General features: G+C 35.6%; 1 protein-coding gene across 12 annotated transcripts in view; it reads left to right on the forward strand.

Moving 5' to 3' along the window:
- Positions 1–21,055, forward strand: part of YAP1 (Yes1 associated transcriptional regulator) — a 110,227-nt gene that overhangs the window by 38,844 nt on the left and 50,328 nt on the right. For all 12 annotated transcript variants that reach the window (XM_070624800.1, XM_070624805.1, XM_070624803.1 and 9 more), the window contains exon 3: positions 11,565–11,680. In XM_070624800.1, the coding sequence (XP_070480901.1) occupies positions 11,565–11,680 (116 nt within the window). The remainder of the gene's footprint in view (positions 1–11,564; positions 11,681–21,055) is intronic.

Raw genomic sequence — 21,055 nt, forward strand, 5'->3', positions numbered from 1 at the left:
AATATGCAATGAATATGGTTCCAGGTTTGTAACTAACTGTGATTTCCTCACAGACTCATGAGCCAACACACTGAACAGATCCTTATTTGGAAGCCACTGGTGTCTGATGGGAGACAGAAAGCTGAGTATAGCTTTGTTTGACTGCCTAAATCTGTCTCCCTTCTTGGTCCTTGGGTTGAGGGCCTTAGGCCTAAGTGTTGTCATGGCAAATAAGGTCAGAGTTGGTACTCAACACATTTGCTTCCTTATGTTCACAGGTTATAAAGTGAAAGAATAATACTGCCAAGGTCTTTAACATGTATAAGAAAGTTCACTTATTTTTGACTTCTGATATGTAGTAGTTTTATTTAAAACAGTATTTGCTCAGGAATATTAATGTAAGCAAAACAGTGGATTATGAGAAAACCATCAACCATCTTTTGAAGAGATTGGATTCCTTATCTGGCTTCTGGGTAAATAACTGTCTTATTAATTGTGTGTAAGAATCTCAAAGTATGAACGAATATGTAAAATTGCCAGATCAATTACTCTCCAATCTTATTGTGGTTAAAAATACTGAGGAGCTAATAGGTCTTCCAGGTAATTCTGATGCAAATGATTTAAAGACCACATTTTGAATAATATTTACAAGTTGTCTGTGTCTTAACATTTCTCAGAGGGGCTTTTGGCCATAGTTCTGCTGCTGCTTTTTTCTTTCTTTTTTTGAAGGTGACTCTTATGAAGAGAGCTAGATAGACCTTATAATTGAGAGTCAAGAGACTTGAATTCTAGTTTTTGTTCTATTAATACAACTATGAGTCTCTTTTCATACTGTGATGACGTCTGTCATCTTCTATATGATGAAATAAAGACAAATCCCCTTTTTTTTTTTAATCTTTTGGAGAAAATGTTCTCAGCTGTTATGGCGTTGTAAAAAGAATGTCACTGAACGTACCTACGTGTAGAAGCCATCTTGGATCAAGACTGAGAGAACTGTGTGTGTGTTTCAGGAAGCCTCCATGAGCTTATTCTCACAACTACTCCCTCCTCACCCCTTCCTTAGGGAATAACCATTTCCAAAAGGAGGTGTATATAAGCATATCAGTCTTATATGGCAATGTGGTTAAGTTTGCTCTAAATTGATTTCGTACGTGAACAAATGTTAATTTTATTCAGCCTAAGGCTATAGGATTAGATTACAGTGTGGCGTACAATTTGTAGCGTAGACTATAATCAGTTGTCACATTTGCTTTTATGTGTTTTTGCCCACACTTTTTCATAATTTTAACCCATTTTTAATAGTGATAGCCCAATTATTTAAATTTCAATTTAAGATTTTGATTTCCGGTAATATAAAAATTATCATAGAGGCAAAGTATGTAAGTCTTCTCATCCTTATCCAGAACTTATAGTATGTGCATATCTCGGAACTTTTGAGGGTTCTAAAAATGGTCCATGGTAGGCATACACAAATATAAAAAGCATATGGTTGTGGTTTAGGAACTGTAGCTCATAGAAGGATTAGACTGAACAATGTATCATTGTTCCTAGAGTCAATTAAGCGTGTAGGTTTAGCTGGCTTGGGAACAGCCTCTAGCATGTGACTCTATAAATAACACTTGCACAACAAACACAGCTTGATAAGTGAGCAATAAATCTGGGCTGACTGCCCACTCTTCTAAATTTTAGAACCAGTCCTGCCATCATAGTATTTTGAGGGCCTGACAGCAGTAACAGAAGTTTTAAAATTAAAACATTTTTCATATCTATTTTGTATTATTCGTGGTTTTCCAGTTTTATTCTTATTTTTGTTGTTTCCTAAAAGTTAACTTTTCTTAATAAAAAGAATCCTTTAGTTCGGTCACTTGGCTTCTCATTAGATACTTAGGTTTTGTGGTCTTAATATACTTAACTAAAAATTTTCTCACTTTCTTAGGAATGGTGGTGATTTGGTTGCCCAGATGTCTCTAGTATAAAAGCAGCGCACACTTCTATCATTTCATCTTTGTTCACCTTTATTGGGAAAAATTAGGAGTTTCTAACAGTTCCCATAATATAGTTGAATTACAAGCCCAGGCAGCAAAGATGAGTTCACAAGGATGCATTTTATCAAAGGGACGAGGCAGGTCACTCTTAACCCCCCCCAAAAATAATTTTTTTTTTGTTTTGTTTTCCTCTATTACAACACAATGAAGAAGGTCTGAAAGGTGTGGTAGGAGATTAAACACTTGTCGTATGTATTTTTATAAAGTTTCTGTTCATGTAGTTTGTAGATTGTGTTGTTGAATTCTTACAACTAATTTGTGCCATCTGACATCACAGAATCTTGGCAGAGTTTGGAAAGAATCAGTTTGTTAGGTAGCTGTGTGCAGGTACAAACAACTTAAGACTACACTGCTGGGGTTTTGTGAAAAGCAGTTTTTATGGTTTAGAAGAAAAATATTTTCAAAAGTGGATTATGAAAAGAGGATAAACTATACTTACGGTATGGTTAGGCTTAAGTTTATAACAGCTTCATTTGACTATGCTGGTTCTAGATTTTAACCTAGATTGCAGCATTTCACAAATTGACAGGGCGTTTGAGAGGACACTTAACTCCTTGTTACCCACCCCCTCCCCCCTACCAAAACCAGGGTCTATTAAACCATCTTTGTGTTCTCACAGTTCTCTATGTATAACTACGTTGTTAACACTTAACACCTCACCTCATGTTGAAGTACGTATTGATGTATATTTCTCACTACTCCACAAGTCTTGGGGGCAGGATTTTGTCTTTATTCTCAAAATTTAGCTAATTTACTCATTATTCACGAGTGCCACGCCCTACATGTCGTTTGATCCCATTTAGGATTTAGGTCACAGTAATGCTTGGTGGTTAAAAAATAACCCAATAGAATAAGCTTTCCATTCATCAAATGGTTATTGAGCACTTGCAAAGCACTGTGTTCATGTACGAAATATAGAAGGGCAGGTAGGGTGAGATTGTTTACCCTTCAGAAATTCATGATCTGATGGGAAAGACATTAGACTTGTGCTATAAAAGTGCTCTCTATTTGTAGTTTATGGTCTCTTAATGCAGTGGTTCTTAATCCTGTCAGTCCCAGCAGCTCCTTTTAGTAAGAAGTATTTTGGAAAGTGTTCTTTATCCTAAAGTTAAATTCATGTGTAATATAACTTTAATTACATACACAAATTTTAAGAAATCAAAATTATATCATAATCATATAATATGGAGGAGAAATAAAGTAATTTATGATAAATAATACATATATTAATATATAAATGCTTCGGCATGACTATATTAGAAGCTATAATAAAGTGCCTGCAAGTATACGTAGAATCACCATGATTATGACTGTTTTGAATAAAGACAGTCAATATTTTTCTATCACTGTAAAACCCATTTCCCATTATGTTGCTCAGTGTCCCTTAAATAAAGGTTATGGATTCAGTATTTGGTAATAAAACATACAACCAAGAATTTGAAGAGCATCAAAATTTGTTGGACTGGGCTTTGGCTGGTACATAAGAAATGTTGCTTTCTCTTTGCCTTGGTTTAGATTGACAGAGTTGACCATCTTACGGCTTAAGTAAAAAAAAAATTCTACGAAGAGATTTCAACAATGAATATTTTGAGACATTTTGTTGCATGAATGAGATTATTCTTTTTTTTCCAATTATTTTGCTACTCTTGCCTAGGAGTCAGTATGTCTACACTTGTATGGTGCCTTTTCTAGTTCATTACAATTCCATGCAACTTGAACTAATGGTCCAGAAGCATTTTTACCATTTGTTTCCTATCCTGAAACCTGTAGTGTCTGCCTACTGCATCTCTTCGTCACCAACCAGGTGAAAAGCAAATTATGTTTCAAAGCTCTTAAAGCCCTGGATCTGTCATCCTCACTTAACTGAACTCTTATCTCATTTTTAACTGTTTTCTTGACTTGGCCTGTACACTGTGAAGTTTTTATCATTTTAAATATTGGACTAGCACAGGAATGAAGTTAGGAAAAATATTTGAGGGGCTTTTGTGTACCAAGAGCCACAGTACTAGTTGCTTTTATATATATTACTGAATTTAATTCTTGCAGCCCTGGTAAGTAAGTAAGTAAATTAGTCCCATTTTACTGAAGATGAAACAGGTTGATAAAATGACCTGCCTGTACAACCCAGATTATCATTGGCAGAGCTTGGATTTGAATCCATGTCTGCCTTACTTTTCTTATTTTTCCACAGAGGAGGCTTCTAAAAGGAGGGATATGAGTCTTGAAAAGATTAGGTTAGAAATTAGGTGTTTTGTGGGCCAGTTGGGGAAAAGATTACCTGAGGAAGAGCAGTAGTCTCAAGAAATGGTAGCAGATGTTTCAAAGGAATCCGAGATTCATATTAAGCTTGTATAGCTGTTGATTATATAGTGTCGATAACGCTTGATTTGCATAAAGGATTTCTTTTTTTTTTAAATAACATACATTGTCTAAGCCATCTTGCTGTGATCCACTTCCAAAATGGGTTCACTACTCATCTTAAAACACATTTGTTTATATGCCATTGTAACGATATATGTGGAAGTAAACAGTAGGGAGAGTTACTTTTGGTAGATTCTGAGAGATGATTTGACAGAAGTCTTTAGCTGACACTTTTTTAGGAGATTAGACGCTACAATATAGCAAGAAGACAATGCCTAGATAGGAAAGCAACTTGCAGGTTATTGTATCTGTATCTTAATTTATACCAGTGCCAGAAATCTTTTCTCTAAAGTAAGAAACAAAGTTCGAAGAACAAAAGCCAGCATAACTTTTTGGAGCTGCGAACCATCAATTTAAGGAATAGAAATAGTAAGCACCCCCGTAACCAATTTATCTCTTTACCAGTGCCATCAATTAATCAATTATTAACATTCTCTAATGATTGTGCATTTTCTATAATAAAGATAGCTTTCTGTTCTGGTGGCAGAACTCATTTGCTAGGCATAAATTAGTCTTAATAGTTGACAAATTGAAAAGGAAAGCATTTAAAAGGATTCTGATTCTCTTTTTATTTTCTTTTTTAAATATTTTATTTTTTTCCTTTTTCTCCCAAAGTCCCCCAGTACATAGTTGTATATTCTTCATTGCGGGTCCTTCTAGTTGTGGCATGTGGGACGCTGCCTCAGCGTGGTTTGATGAGCGATGCTATGTCTGCGCCCAGGATTCGAACCAACGAAACACTGGGCGGCCTGCAGCGGAGGGCACGAACTTAACCACTCGGCCATGGGGCCAGCCCCTGTGATTCTCTTTTTAAATTACATTCCCTGAAAAAAATCTATTCTGCTAGAGTGGCAAATTATCATTTTAGAAAATCCTTTTCTCCTTAGAGACCAGTAAGATGGAGTGAAAAGAGCACTGAGCTAGAAGCAAAAAGACGTTTTAATCCTGGCTGTGCTGCTTACCAGCAGTGTGACTGAAAGCCAGTTACTCAATTTTCCTGAGTTTCTGTGTCCTTATTTGTTAAGGAAGGATTTTTCTGAGAAGTGAATGAAAACTAATACGATAGGTTTCCAGTCTTAGGTAGAGAAGTCTTGCCTGTGCCCAATCTCTACTTCTCACCATCTCAACACCAAATTCTCTAGTCTCCTTTCATTCTCTGCTGTCATTGACTGTTGGGGAGAGCCACATCATCCTGAGAGCAGGTAATAGAAGTTGGTGACTTTCTCCTGTACAGTAAATGTCAGAGTTTCAATGAGGAGGCAGCGCATGTATCTGATATGCAGGAAAGTGTCTATAGGATGTTTCTTGGACCTTCAGAATTCACATGGAGGGCTTTTTCTTTTTTTCCCCAGTGTCCAAGATTGATCCAAGGGATCTGTAAGAAGATATGCTTATCTATCATTGGTTCCATCTAAAATCCCTGGGAACTTCTCTCAACTACCATATTCTCTTTGTATTTGAGTGGGAGAGATGTGAAGGATGTGATCCTGGGTCTACTGGGTGTTGTTGCAGAGATTTCTGTCTCCTTGTATTTAATTATTGTAAAGGTTAGAGGAGGGAGGTGGTGATGTAGAGATTAGTCTCAAGAAATCTAAACAACACCTGAAATGCCCTCACAACATAAGAGGAAGTCTGATATAGTAGAAAGAGTGCAGATTTTGCATCAATTAGTTCTGAGTTGAAATCCCAGCTCTGCTACATACTGGTCAGCTATCCTTGGACATACCACTTAATCCAAATAAGTTGTAGGTCTTTTTTTTAAAGTGATTATTTTTTTCAACCTTTGTGTGAAACTCATCAAACTATGGCACATTGTCATCGTCTCTGTTGAACTCTGGTCCTGGAGAGATGAGATCTCTGGGTCTCCTCATGGTAGCTTCAGGCAGCATTTTGTGTTCTTATGGTTTCCCCAGCAATTTGAAGATGTGACAATAGTGTAATTCTTTATAAGGTCAGCCCAGATTTGAGTTTCATGAGATTTACACCTCACAAGAGAATATATAGCTCTTTATATATTTCTAAATATCATAGTTTAAATTAACTTGTGAGATTATACAAAAAGTCAGTTTTCTAATGGTTCACTTCAGGATTTCTGCCCCTTTTTTGGGTTCTGTATACATCTTCTTAAGTCATCCAGTATGTAAGACCAAATTCTACAGTGTAAAAGAGACAAAAGCCAACAGGAGAGGTGGCTCTGTTTACACAGGAGAGACTGCTGCTGGATGTGGACTTTGGTCAGAGTACAACTGCTTGTGTTTTATCGGTGTAAATTGACAAATTCATTGTTTCCCAGCTGTAGAGTGAGATCATAGGGTTTATCTTGGTCATAAATTCAATCTCCTTTTCTTTTCCAAAATAACAGCAAAGAATACTTTATTTACATATTTTGAAGGGGCTATAGAATTTCACACTTCTTATTTTCCTGTAGTAAGTTCAGCTGCTAGGCTATCGTAAGGAACAAGAGAAACTAAATCTTTAATTATTTTCTATGTTATGTATAACCACTCATTTTTAACTCTGAAAATACTGTTTTATGAGTTGTCCTTAATTTTATCTTCTTGATTGTCATGTTTTGATTCTGTTACTTATAATTTGACATTTTTTAAAATCATTGTAGTTTGAGTAGTAAAATTCTTTTCAGCCTTTTTTCAGATTAGCATTTATGTGAATCCTTAATCACTTACATTCTTAAATAATGCACATTGCTTTAATCATTCAATTCAGCACATATTTATTGAGCCCTGCTATGTACCAGGCACTCTCCCAGGTGTACCTCCTTCAAGAAGCTTATATTCTAGTGGTAATAAAGATTGTGTAATATTTTGTCTTATTGAGTCTGCAATACCCATGCCTTTTTATTCTCCTTTCTCTTGGTATTTATGCAGTATTTTTATTATTCAATACGTATTACCAAGAATTGACGTTTTTGAGTATTGTACTTTTCATATGTATGTCTAGCACAGAAATTGTTTTCAGAATTCCTGGGTGCCAGATGCAGTCCTGCGTGTACTGGATGTGTGACCTTGTGCAAGTCTCTCGGTTTTCTATTTGCATAGTGTGGCTACCAATAATGCCAGCCTCATTAATCGTCTGAATCTTATATCTCTTGATAAGAGGGTAGAAACCATCACACCAGAACTTACTCAACTTTCACCAGCCAGTGAAATAATTTGCTTCTGCCCCATCCTTTCTTTCTTACCTCCTGTTATAGTGGAAGCAGTGTCTAGGTTCTGTTCCTTCCCACCCTCTGATGGATGACTGTTAACTCTTCAATTATCCCTTAGCACATCTTCAGCTACTCTGATCTATTCCCATTTAAACACTTGTGTCTCTTCCTCTTAAACAAAAATTCATCTCATGTCCATCCAGTTGCATTTTTGCTTTCCCCTCTACACAACTAAATTTGTCTACTTCTTACCTCCTATTTGCCCTCGTATTTACCCTCCTGTATACCCATCTCATGCCGCTGAAGCTGCTCTTGCCAATGTCATTAATAATCTCCTCCTTGCTAATTCTAGTGGATCTATAATCCCTACTTGTAATTTCATTTTTGTAAAAGGTGGATGTTGATAAAATCAGTAAAGCTATGAGGACTTTGGGAGAAAGTTTGATGTTCTTAGGGCAAAAAAGAAAAAAGCTTTCTTTCATTAATTCATTGACAAATATTTATCAAGCACTCTTCTAATCATTGAAGATAGGGTAGTTAATAAAATGGGTAAATGTCCCTGTTTCCCTGGAGCTTATGTTAGTTGGAGGAAACAGGCAAACAAAATAAGTAAAATATATGCCAGATAATGATAAAGAATTAGGAAGAAAAAATAAAGCAAAGAAAAGGGAGTGCCAGTTTAGATGGAGTAGATTTTAGATGGCATGGCCAGGGAAGGCCTCATTAAGAATATGACATTAGAGGGGCTGGCCCCGTGGCCGAGTGGTTAAGTTCGCGCGCTCCGCTGCAGGCGGCCCAGTGTTTCCTTAGTTCGAATCCTGGGCGCGGACATGGCACTGCTCATCAGACCACACTGAGGCAGCGTCCCACATGCCACAACTAGAAGAACCCACAACGAAGAATACACAACTATATACCGGGGGGCTTTGGGGAGAAAAAGGAAAAAAAATAAAATAAAATCTTTAAAAAAAAAAAAAAAGAATATGACATTAGAACAAAGACCAGAAGAAGGCAAGGGAAGGTACCATGCAGATATCTGGGGGAAGAGTGACCCTGGCAAACTATTTTATTTAGTCTCAGCAAAAATGCTTCCTCTTGGTATGAAATGTTTTTAAAAAGATTCTTGTTCTTATGATAAAAAGGAAGTCTGGATATTTTGGGGTGTAGTGTTGCAAATTGACTTATTATAAAGATAAAACTATTTTTCATGATTTAATGTTACAGAATAAGTGAAGACAAATTCTAAAGATAATTTTATTTCACATTTCCTTGACGTCTAAATGGTTGCATACTTTTATACTTGGACAATTTAAATAATGGCATCTTTTATTCCTTAAAGTAGATCTTTTGTAAGTAATTGGAATAATAGCTGAGGTAACGTGGTTTAGATCCCTATAGAGCTGTACTAACTTACTGAGGTTCAGCAGCTTTTTCAGGAGGAGAAAAGAAATTTTAGCATTTGTACACTTAAGTAACATTTCAGCAAAGTAAAATTATACATTCTCTGCATTATATTCAAAACCCTAATTTATTTAAAGGAGAAGGAAGCCTTAAGAACAGGTTTATGGCTTGGCTCCAATATTTGGGAAGATTCATATGGTTGTTATGTTTAGTCGTCAGAATGGGGTCTTCCTAAACCCTTGGGTAAACCCACATCTAGTTATAAATGAATCAGTATGGTTTATATAATCAGTTAGTTTTCGGAGAAACCCAACTGTTAGATATGTAGAAAACCTTCAGCAGTCAGAATCCTGAACTTGTTTACAGTATAGCTCGCTCCTCTTTGCACCTCACAGATGCTGGGGGTTTTCAGAAGTACCGGAGACAAGGAGTAGGCGGTGGCACACACTTTCATTGAAATTTAAGAGCTAGTAATAATGAGTCCACTGGCCATTTCCTTTCCTGGCTTCTTAACATTATAACAGAAAGTGAGCGACATTTCCCTAAATTTTGGTCGTCTTGTAGATTTTAAGATTCTTTCCTTGAGTATGATTGTATTAATTACCATATGTGTATTACTTGATATCTGTAAGCATGAGAGGCACTGTATATCTGGAGAACATTTGATTGTTTAATTTGTTCAGTGGCTCATACGGAGGATTGAAAAGGAATAAGCTCTTACTGGGCTTGATAAGGACTTGATTTTGGAATGAGGTGCTTACATAGCAAGACTTGGACAAGGTTTTACCTGTATTGTCTAGACCTGAGCAAATGCTAGTGCTGCTGCTAAAAAAGTATATAGGACTGGTAAGTGAACATTTGAGAAATTATATAGTCCACTAAATAAATAAATATTTTCTCTTAACGTTTATAGTTGGTCTGTAACAGGCTTGAATTGACAGGTACTATTGTCAATCCTAAGTATACAAATCTTCCACATTCTTACCTCCCTCTTTTCATCCCATTTCTGCTTGCCTAGGAGCTAAAAGTATTCTTCTTCCATCTCTAGTAGATAATATTAAAGGTCCTCTCTAGCCAAGGTCTATGATCCTTTTTTACTGTGTTATTGATAAGATAACATTATTGATGAGATAGCATTCTTGTCCCATTTCAGGAAAGTTAATGACAGGGTGTCATTTCCCTACCGGTTCCATGGGTATTTATCATGGGATGATTCAAAAAGAGAGAACTCAGATTTGAAATTTAAACAGCCATACCAAAAATGATTTGAGGGATTTCTTTTTTAAAATTACCCTTATTTCTGGCTGCCCCCCCCCCCAATTTAAAAAATAATATGAATTCATGACTGTTTAGTAATAGGAAAATCTGCGAAAGCAGAGTTCTGTAATTTTGCCATCTAGAAATAAACAGTTAAAACATTTGATATCTATCCTTCCCATATGTTTTCAGTACACACACATAAATATTTAAACAATTAGCTTCCTATTGTACATGCTGTTTTACAACCTACTTTAAAAAGCTGTATTATAAATATTTTCCATGTTATTAAGTATTCTTTTAAAATATTTTCCATAGCTGCATTTTAGTCCATCATGTTACAGCATTTAACCAATTCTAGTCATTAGATGTTAGCTGGCTTTCAAATTTTTGTTTTTATAAATTATATTGAAGAGAATTTTATGTATAAGTCTTTGACTACTTCTCTGGTTATTTCTTCAGGATAATTTTTTAGGTAGTTTCATGTGTATAATATTTTTAGCTTCGGTTTCACTGAAACAATTAAACTTTGCTGGAAGAAGAAAACTTACATTTGTTGAATGCTCACATACCAGATACTATGCTAGATGCCTTATAGTTTTATATATCATAGAATCTAGTTGTTTTCATTTCCAGTTTCTCAAGTGAAGAAATCTATATGCATACATATAAGATATTTTGCAGTAAGTTAACAGTATGTAGAAAATGTTTAAATGTTTTGTTTAGCAAATAACAAAGGTCTTTGACAGAGGAAACAATGAAAACTTACAGAGGAAGTTTTTAATTCTGTTTTGGCTTTGGAGTATATATTAAAATATGACTTTTTCGTCTTTTTGTGTTTTACAACTAAAGAGTTTTAGGCCTAAAAATTATGTGTTAATTGGCGTTCTTAGCTCTAGGAGAAAAAAAGTGGGTGATTCCCTTGCAGATTTGGGGTTTTAGTCCTATAACTACTGTTTTAGAAGATTAGTTTGTAAATTACATTTTATCGTTAAATTAGAAGCAGATAATAGTTGTCTACTAGATGAAGATGGTTTCCCTTCACTTAAAATTCCAGGCCTAGCTTTTTCGAATCTTGCACGCATAAGATCTAAGAGGTAAAAGTTGAGTGATACGAGGATGAAAAAGGTTTCAGAGGAAGGGTGTGAGCCGTGAGATAACATGACTGTGCTTTTACAGAGCTAGTTTAGAACCCTTGCCTATTAGCCCTTCTATCTACTCTGTTTTGATAAATGGGATTTTTGTTTTTAGGACCTCGTATTTGTTATCTAATGCAGTGGTTTGTTTCGTCTCAGTCACATCGATCAGACAACAACATGGCAGGACCCCAGGAAGGCCATGCTCTCCCAGATGAACGTTACGGCCCCCACCAGTCCACCAGTGCAGCAGAATATGATGAACTCAGCCTCAGGTGAGTCAGACACTGTAATTAGAGCACACCAAGTAATGCTTATGCATTGGTAAAACTTTCTGTGGAAAATAGTAATTCTTCTTTTAAGGAAACTGGAGCATGGGTGATGGTTATTTCCTATCCAGTTTCATATGGGAGACTTACTTTATTTCAAAGTAACATGCTATACCAAAGCCTTATTTAGTCATTAATAGATCAAGGGGCTGGTATCTGAAAGCCAACAGTTGTTAGAGTTTTGATTCTGAAGTGAGTATCTCAAATTCCTAGTTTGTTTAGTTTTGACATGCTAGGGTTTTATTCTATGTTTTCTTGTGTCTGAGATCTTAGAGTTGAAGTTTCTCTCTTCCTTTTGTGGTTTGGATAGGAAGCCAAGCTGTGGCATTCTTAACCTACCTTTTAAAGTAGGTGTTCGTTCTACCATCAGAAAGACTGGAAGGTAGCAACTGATAAATCCCGAAGCATCTTTCTTAGGTCTAGTATGTGTTATTGAACAAATTTCCACCTTTTTCACAGAAGGTAAACCTGAATATAAATCTTTTTTCTGCCTTGTATTTGGCAATTTACTTAAATCTACTGTTTTCTCTCATCTACGTCATGGGGAGTAACAGTGCCCCTTACTATACAGAGGAAGATGTTAAAGGAAATAATATAATATCTTTAAAGCTTTTATTATAGTTCTAGTACAGAGTAGGTAACAAGTAAAGGTTTAGTTCCTTCTTACCTAGTCTTTTAGATGCTGTCTGGCTTCTTTCTTCTGTGTTATATAGGCCCAAGGCCATAGCTACCTCAGTATACATCTTTGTGCATATAAGGAAAAGATGCCCTTTCCTTTGGTAAGATGCATCCTCATGCCTGGCATCAGGGATTGGAGCATTTGGGCTGGATTTCTTTTTGTCTTTTTGTGAGGAAGATTGGCCCTAAGCTAACATCTGTTGCTAATCTTCCTCCTTTTGCTTGGAAGATTGTCCCTGAGCTAACATCCGTGCCAGTCTTCCTCTACTTTATGTTTGGGATGCCACCACAGCATGGCTTGTTGAGCGGTTTGTAGGTCTGTGCCCAATCTGAACCAACAAACCCTGGGCCACCACTGAAGCGGGGCGTGCAACCTTAACCGCTGCACCACCAGGCTGACCCCCCCCCCCCCCCCCCGGCTGGATTTCTAACCACACCCCTGCCTCCCACACTTTACCTCCTTTGCTGAGTACCCTGGTTCAGGGTTCAGATGGCAACAACAGTAATTGGCAGGCCTAGTGGTGTTGATGGCTGTCTCTTTCATAGCCCATCCATCTTCCCTATCCAAGAAACTGTCCAATAGTGGTAGCTGCACCATAGATTTTCTTAAACAGCAGCCTTTGGGAGGGACTAGTGGAGGTGGAGAGGGTGGTACAGTCAGTTGACAAAAGGATCCTTGACTAGGAGAACTCACAGAATTTGAAATGTTTTTCTGCCCCTAAAGATGATGCCAATGTGTTGGAATGTTTCTGCTGTTCCCTAACTCTCTGCTCTTGCCTATGAGTACTTGAATGCTAAAGAGTTAAGAGCTGTACAAAAATCAAGGCAAGATTTGTGACTGAGCTTTTCTTGTCATAAACTTTCTTTATATAAACTGTTGAAGAAAGATTAATTCCCTAAGTCTTCTATTTTAGCTTATTTTAATATGAATACATTTACTTATTTTCAGAATCTATGTTTAATTTGTGACATTTAATTTAAATTTAAAAAATTTTTAAGTCAAAAAAGTATGCAAGTATCTATTGACTAGTATTTTTATTTGGCAACTATTTTTCTTTTTTAATTATCAAATTTCCAAATAAAAGTTGTGAAAGCTGCCTTGTATTTATGGTCCAAAGAAGATGATTCACATTATTCATTTTGTCATGCTCTATCTAAAACTATTACTTAGGAAATAAGTAACAAAACTCATTAATTTAAATCTATTTTGGAAGATTAAGCATTTAGCATCTAACAAGATTGATTTTGATTCTTTTAGAATATTGGTTTTTTTCTGTTAAATTTTCTGATGGTAATGGTCTAAGGAAATGGGGAGAATTTATTTTTCAATTTATATTTAAAATCAAAAGTATGTATCAAATTGTTTTTAGTGGGTTTTAGGATATTTGTGTATATGTTAGTTCAGGTAGGCATTTTGTTTGTAAAATATGAAATGTGTTTATATATATTGCATATAAATTAGTGGGCATGCTACTTACAGCTGTATTTAGTAGAGAGGTGACTTGGCAGGAACAGTTTGAGTAGAGTGGCAAGAAGTGCTGCTGTAGTGAGTGGGGTGGGGGGGGAAGGGAGTGTATGAAAAAAGACTTGGAGATAGTTGGAGGGAGAACCTGAAATGGGAAAAGCCATCCCCAGAGAGACTTGAGCAGGTTTAAATAGTAGTAGAAGGTATTCAATAATTATAAGAAACCCGATTTATATGCCAACCATTCTGCTCAGGTCATTCTGTACTATCTGAATTAATTCTCTTAAGTGCCGTTTAAGTTAGGTACTGTTATTAGTCTCACTTCACATATGAGAAAACTTGAGTACCTTTCCCCAAATTACACAGCTTTTAAGTGGTAGAAGCCAGGATTCAGACTTTGGTAATGTGAACCAGGGTTAAGATAAGTGACAGAGTAAAGCCTCAGAGAAAGCAGAGGGGATAGGGCACACTAATGCATTGGAGGCACTATTTAAAATACCTCAAAGAAGAGAGAATATTTAAAGAGGACACTAGAGGTCTTTGTCTTTTAAACGAAAAACAAAAACTGACCCTAAAAAGGAAAAAGAGTCACCTAAAGTTTCAAAATGAGAGATAAGGTATTAAATTTAAGTATATAGGAAAGTTCTCAGAATGGGACAAATTTAAGACTGGATTATTCTCAATTTGGTCACGAACACAAATGGAGGCTTAACTGTCAAATCAGGTATTGAGGCTGTTGATAACATCTGTATAGTACCTGCCTTTTTTTTTTTTTCCCTGAGGAAGATTCAGCGTGAGCTAACATCCATGCCAGTCTTTGTTTATTTTTTAGTATGTGGGCCACCAGCACAGCCTGGCTGCTAACAGAGTGGTGTAGGTCCACACGTGGGAACTGAACCCAGGTCACCAAAGTGGAGTGCACTGAACTTAACCACTAGGCCACCAGGGCTGGCCCAGTACATACCTCTTTTTACTCTGAATTACGTGCATTTGATTTTTGTCTTTCGTTTCTTCCAGTTCAGTGGACATTTAAGAATAAAGGACTTCTACATGGTTTTGGAATGCTTTGGAATGTCATGGGATCTGTAATCGTTTCCTTTTTTTTTTTATTGAATTCATATTAGTTTACAACATTGTGAGATTTCAGTTGTACATTATTACTTGTCTGTCACCATCTAAGTATTCCTCTCTGCCCCCGCCCAGCCCCCTTCCCCTGGTAACCACTGAACTGTTCTCTTTGATGGGACCTGTGATCTTGATATACCTCATGTTCATGTAAAATTACAGCCATAATGTCATGTTAATTGCATTTCAACCTAGAGACTTCTTTTTCTCCATCTGGAAAGCACCCATGGTGCTTGGTGGGTGTGCATTCTCTAGTGCCGTACTTTCTCACATAGCTTTAAGAGAAAATGATCTCTCTCTCAGTCCTACGTTTCTCCTTGAGAAGAGCAGCAAAAGTGATGCTTGTCTGTGCTTGGAAAATAATCTTTTAAAGAGTTTTTAGAGCCTGGAGACAATGAGGAAAGAGAATTGTGAGGGTTATTAAGTAAGTTTCGAGGGCATTTACTGTAACAAAGCAGCAAGTGATTTCCAGTTAAGCCCGGTATCTACGGACAGTTTTCGCCCTGAAGGGAATGCCTTCTCAAACTGCTAATCTGAAGCCTTCAGATAAAAGAGAAAGCTACACCACTCTTTTGGAGCACTTTATTAGGTTAATCAAGCTAAATGCAACTTGATTTACTTTTTTATCATTAATTATTTTACAAAGAACTTTCTGGTTTTGCTCTTTATTAAAAAGAATTCTCCTCATTCAAATATTTGAGTCTAGCTTTGTGTTCTGCACCGATTATTTCTAATCAGACCACTTCCCTTAAAAACTTTCATTTTCTCTAGACTCTCCAGACCTGTTTTCTGTATAATTTTTCGTGGTTGGCTGGACTGAATGATCTTTTAAGATTCTCTCTAATTCTAAGATTTTATGAAATCCTATTTCTTTCATTCAGTCTAATTCAGTTAAGCAAAAATGGTCAGTTTACTTTTGTTTTTGCAAGTCTTTTTTCAAATTATGAGGTTGAAATGATGAATTTCATTGCTAGACTGGAGAGCTGTGGTTTGTAATTAGCCAGATTTCTAAATATATGTAATTGAGAATTGCTTAAAGGTGCACCTGGAAAGGGTTCTAGAGGCAAAACTTACTAAATCCTATGAAGAAGATTAATTCATATTCTTTAACTCACCATTTAATTGGCAAATAAATGACGATGGACTTCATGAAAGGAATTTGAAAGGTGACGAAAAGAAAATGAAAAAATAAAAGGAAATTTGAATAATTCAGTAAGATAATGGTTCTATTTTACTTTACATTAAAAGATAGAATATATACATATATAAAATTATATATAAACCCTATTAAATTACTTGATTGCCCTTTAGAAGTTATATTAAGTGTATTATGCTTGTAGCACATTAATAGCCTTTTGATGCATGCTTGGGATCTGTATAAAATACTTCTATATACTAAGAGTCAGGTAAACATTAGTGATTTTTGTGTTAGACGCTAGAAAATAAAGACTTAGGGAGAGAAAAGTCATACTACTTCTTTAACCAGCTCTCTTGATATGAAGATACTAAATTTTTTAGTAGTAGTTTGTTAACAGTGGCCCACAAAATTGCTGAATCTTAAAGCAAAGTCAAGCAAAATAAAGTCAAGAAAGTATACTCTGATGATCCAGAAGTAACTTTACATTGAAGGACTGGTAACTATTTAAGACCATTAAAAATCATAAGCCTTGATTTAAATCAAGCAAAATCAATTAATGCAATTATCTGCTTTTTAAAAAATGTTCCTTTGATAACAATCCAAAGTCAAATGTCTTATTACAGGTACATTATAAAGAATTCGTTATTTTTACATTTTATAGTAGGAAATTTATTTGACTAATGCCTAAATCTACCAATGCAGCACTTTCAGATTTCCCTATTATGAAAACCTGCATGAAATTCCTAGGAAATACCTCAAGATGGGTGGAGAAAATGCCCTCTCTATCATGAAAGATGATGCATGTTAGAGGAATGTGCTAAACCCCTTAACTGGGGAAAATGTTTGGAAGCAAAGTGAGTAAGTAGTACAGAGCTGCCTTAGTCTCTCTGCTTTGTGTCATCTCTGTCAGAGCACAAAAGAACAAATGGGAAAGAGAGATTGTTACCAAGAAAAATGGCGGGTATAGAATAGATGTGAAATGTAAAAATGGCAGGTAAAAGGTAGATAAAAGCTTTTTAACTTTAAAAAGCACAGAAAAGGTAAGGATGTGTGAGAAGTTGCAAAGCTGACAACAGGTTTTAGGAGTTGATAATTCCTACTTCATGTGTTGTAATTCGCAAACTTTGAAGTTCTACTTTTCACCTTTGGAGTGAATTGAGAGCGAATTCGGAATAGGGGTCAAGATGAAGGGCTCTTGGAGACAGGTGGACGTGGGTTTGAGTCCCAGCTCTGTCACTTACTGCCTGTGAGATCTTGGACAAGTCACTGTATCTACCTGTGCCTCAGTTCCTTCACCTGGAAAATGGGGATGACAATTATTATAGTAACACTAAACTTACAGGCTATTGTAAAGATTAGACGACACAATCTATATAATGTGATTGGTACAGTTAGAAATTATAAACAATATACAGAACTCTTGGTATAATGTATTGCATGTATAGTGGATAAATAAATGTGATCTGATATTTTACAATTTATTCAGTTTATATTAAATGATAGCCACTGCTGCTCATTTAAAATAATTTAAAAAATCTATTACTGCACTGTCTTTGGAGCTATGTTTATCTCTACACTCTTTATCATCAGATATGGGTTGTGTGTTATCTTCTGGCTTTCAGATTCACATAGATTCTCTATTTGGTAGAGATGGTAGAGTCTTAAATATAATTATGGTTTTCTTCTTTTACATCAGTCAAAATTTTTCTCATTCTTCTGAAAGTTCTTGATTACTGTAAGTTGGAAATTGTCAATCTGAAGTCATAATATATGGAACAAGACTATACCAAAGTATATCAAACAGGAATAAAACTGTAACAAAGCCCAAAGTCAGCAGTGAATGAAGTAAAAGACAGAGACAGTATGTTTTATTAATTACTCTCAAGCTCCTATCTCAAATATCTTTTTTAAAACCAAAATTGCTGCTTTCTTTTTCCTCATCTGGAAATTTAGATGAATTAGAAAAGATGGCACAGGACAAGGGAAAATAGTAAAAAGCAAAAACATAATAATCCAGAATCAATATAACTAATCCTTAAGAAACTTGGTTTGTTTTATATAGTTTGTGTCTTGATTTATTTGATGATTAAGCTCCTGAAAAATGGTTAGTAATATGGAAACAAGAACCATTTTTCTTGTTTAAAAATATGGACCAGTCCATTTCATTTTAATAAAAGTTGTGAATAAACAATGTATAGGGAATATGAAGATAAAAATACGTGTGAAATAGAAAAAAATAATTCAGTGAGAAGGTCCAGTCAAGTTGCAGATGACATTAGCTTGCAATTATCGTATCTTCTACAGTATAGAAGTTCTTCTGTAGTCTTTGTTAAAGCCACTGATGCCCTACACATGGCATTTTTTAATCTTGATGGCTTGACTTTGCTCCTTAAAGAAGCATGCCACTTGTCTTGGGGCAGCTGATGGCCTCTGTTTTACTCTTATGGTGAAAGCCTGTTTCTCCCTCTCCACTGGAGATCGCTGTTGATGTTAACTGATTCCAGTCATGATTTTTAACTTAAAAAATATTTTCTAAATAATATTAAAGCTCGAAATACCCCCGTAAGACAGCAACATTTGGCAAATGAAACAATAGATGTTGGCTGATAAAGTCTCATTCTTTATGCTTAGTCTACCCTGCTGGGCTTCTAAAATAAGCTCCCAGGGCAAGAACCCCTCACCCCCCAAATATATCAGCAAAACTTTAAACTCAGTTATTCTGGAATTGAGGCATGTGTTTATATATTACTTGATGTATTGGCGTGTACAATCTATAACATCTTTAAAGTATTCATTTCTTCATGCCTTTATTGAAGAAACCCAAATTAATCATGTTGAAAGGTGGATATGTAGAGTTAGTAGGTTTTTCAGTAGCTTCAGATCAATATTTTTTAAAAGATTATTTCACTTTGAGAATCATGATATCCAAAATAACTATCTAAATCTCAAATGTGTTAGGGAGTACTGTGTTCATATATTTAATTATATGCTTGATTATTTCAGATGAGGTAATTCCTCCCTGTCGTCTTTGCTTTATATTAGAGATTATCTTCTAAAGCAAGGAGAGCGAGAGAGAAGCTCAGGATTGTGGAGTTCCTTTGACCTGATCTTAGAGCACAAATAACAAATATTTTTAAAAATCTATTAGAAGAAGTCTGTTGAAGTAATCATTTGGGAAAGTAAAGTTCATTTAAATTCTGAAAGTTACTAAGATTTTAGTGTAAATACTGAACCTAATGAAGAAAAAAAGGATATAAGCTGTTTCTCTTACTTTAACCAATAGACTAACTTAGAAGGATAAGAGGAAAAGAATTTTGAGATACGTTATATTTTAGATTTTAGATACTTCATTGCCCCCAGCTCTCTTATAAAAATGAGTTATTAGATAGTGGCCCTTAAAGTAGAAATATCCATGTTCAACTTTTCTTCAGTGATTATTTGTAGAATTTTAGAAACTTTACTCAGCTTTGGAGTAGAGAAGATGAGAAAGAGATTAAATTATTTACATTTGAGAACCAAATAAATGCCTGTTTTATTTCTTCTCTTGATAAGTGTTGGAATATTATTTTCGTCTTTCCCACTGATTTCTAAATCCTTCTGGTTACTCTGTAGCTACAATAATTTTATGACTCATAAGAGGAATATTTGTGTGAAAGATTAAGATGCTAATTCTTTTAAAATGGTATCCATAGATTACCATATATAGGCAGCATCAGTGAAATGAAAAAAATCCTGCAACAATAGACAGTTTTCCAGAATAATATTTTCTTTTGATGTCAATAAGATAAGGAGGTGGTAAGCATGCTTTAGGTTGAAATTGTAACAAAATCTCATTTCTTTATTTGAGCATTCTGAAGTCTGAATGAACTTACAGAAAGCTATCTTTTATAAATTTACTTACTAAAACTCTACACTATTAAGTTCAAATCTAAAAGACCTAAGTTGCACTGAAGAAAGTCTGAAGAGTTGCATATTAGAAAGTTTTCTGAGCAAATCATGAGAATATAGACTATAAACAAATATATAATGTGTCAGATAGTTTAAGATGGAAAGAGAAAAATAAACCAGTTAAGGGGCAGAGGATGACTGAGTGGGGATAGAGGGAGATGATATTTTAGATAGCTTCTCCAGTGCAGGCTTCTGTAATTGATGTCTTTTGAGCAGAGATATAAATGAACTGAGAGCCATGCAGATATGTGGGAGAAAGGGGAAGAATGTTTGGTGCATAACATAATAGCCACTTCAGAGGTGCTGAGGCATGTTTGGGGAATAGCAGGGAGGCCATTGCAACTAGGAAGAGTCAGTGAAAGGTAGCCTGGAAGCCATATTATATAGGGCCTTGTAGATTTTGAACAGAGGAGTGATATGATCTGAATAAGTTTTGTAAAAGTAGGGAGTTGAGTTAGGGGGCAGTTGTAATAATTGAGGGGCAAGGATGGACCAGGGTGATAGAAGTGGAAGCGGTGAGAAGTGGGTGGATTCAGGATCTGAATTTTAGTAGATAAGTGGGAGTTAAGTTTGCTGAAGAAAAGAGAAGGTAAAGGTAGCAGTATGAGAGAGATTACTGAGGCCTGAACCCCCCAACACCATGTAACTAATGGTGGATGGTGGAGAGATGAGACTGAAGACATCCTCAGAATGCCTTTATGTGATCAACTAAGAAGTTTGAGGTTTATCCTGAAAAATTTGGGATACCATTAAAAATACGACTCTTCTCTATGATCCTTCTCCTATAGATGGAAAACCTGTGGGTTTCCTTTTTTTTTATTATCTGGTCATTTCATCCTTAAGACCCAGGTTTATTTTCTCATAAATCTGCCTCTTTGTATTATACATGAATTTTAGTAAGTTATATATATTATTGGAACAAATGGCAGAACTATTCCAGGAAAGAGAAGGGAACTGACTTTTTTTT

Source organism: Equus przewalskii, chromosome 6, assembly GCF_037783145.1.
Source record: "Equus przewalskii isolate Varuska chromosome 6, EquPr2, whole genome shotgun sequence".
Taxonomy (NCBI): domain Eukaryota; kingdom Metazoa; phylum Chordata; class Mammalia; order Perissodactyla; family Equidae; genus Equus; species Equus przewalskii.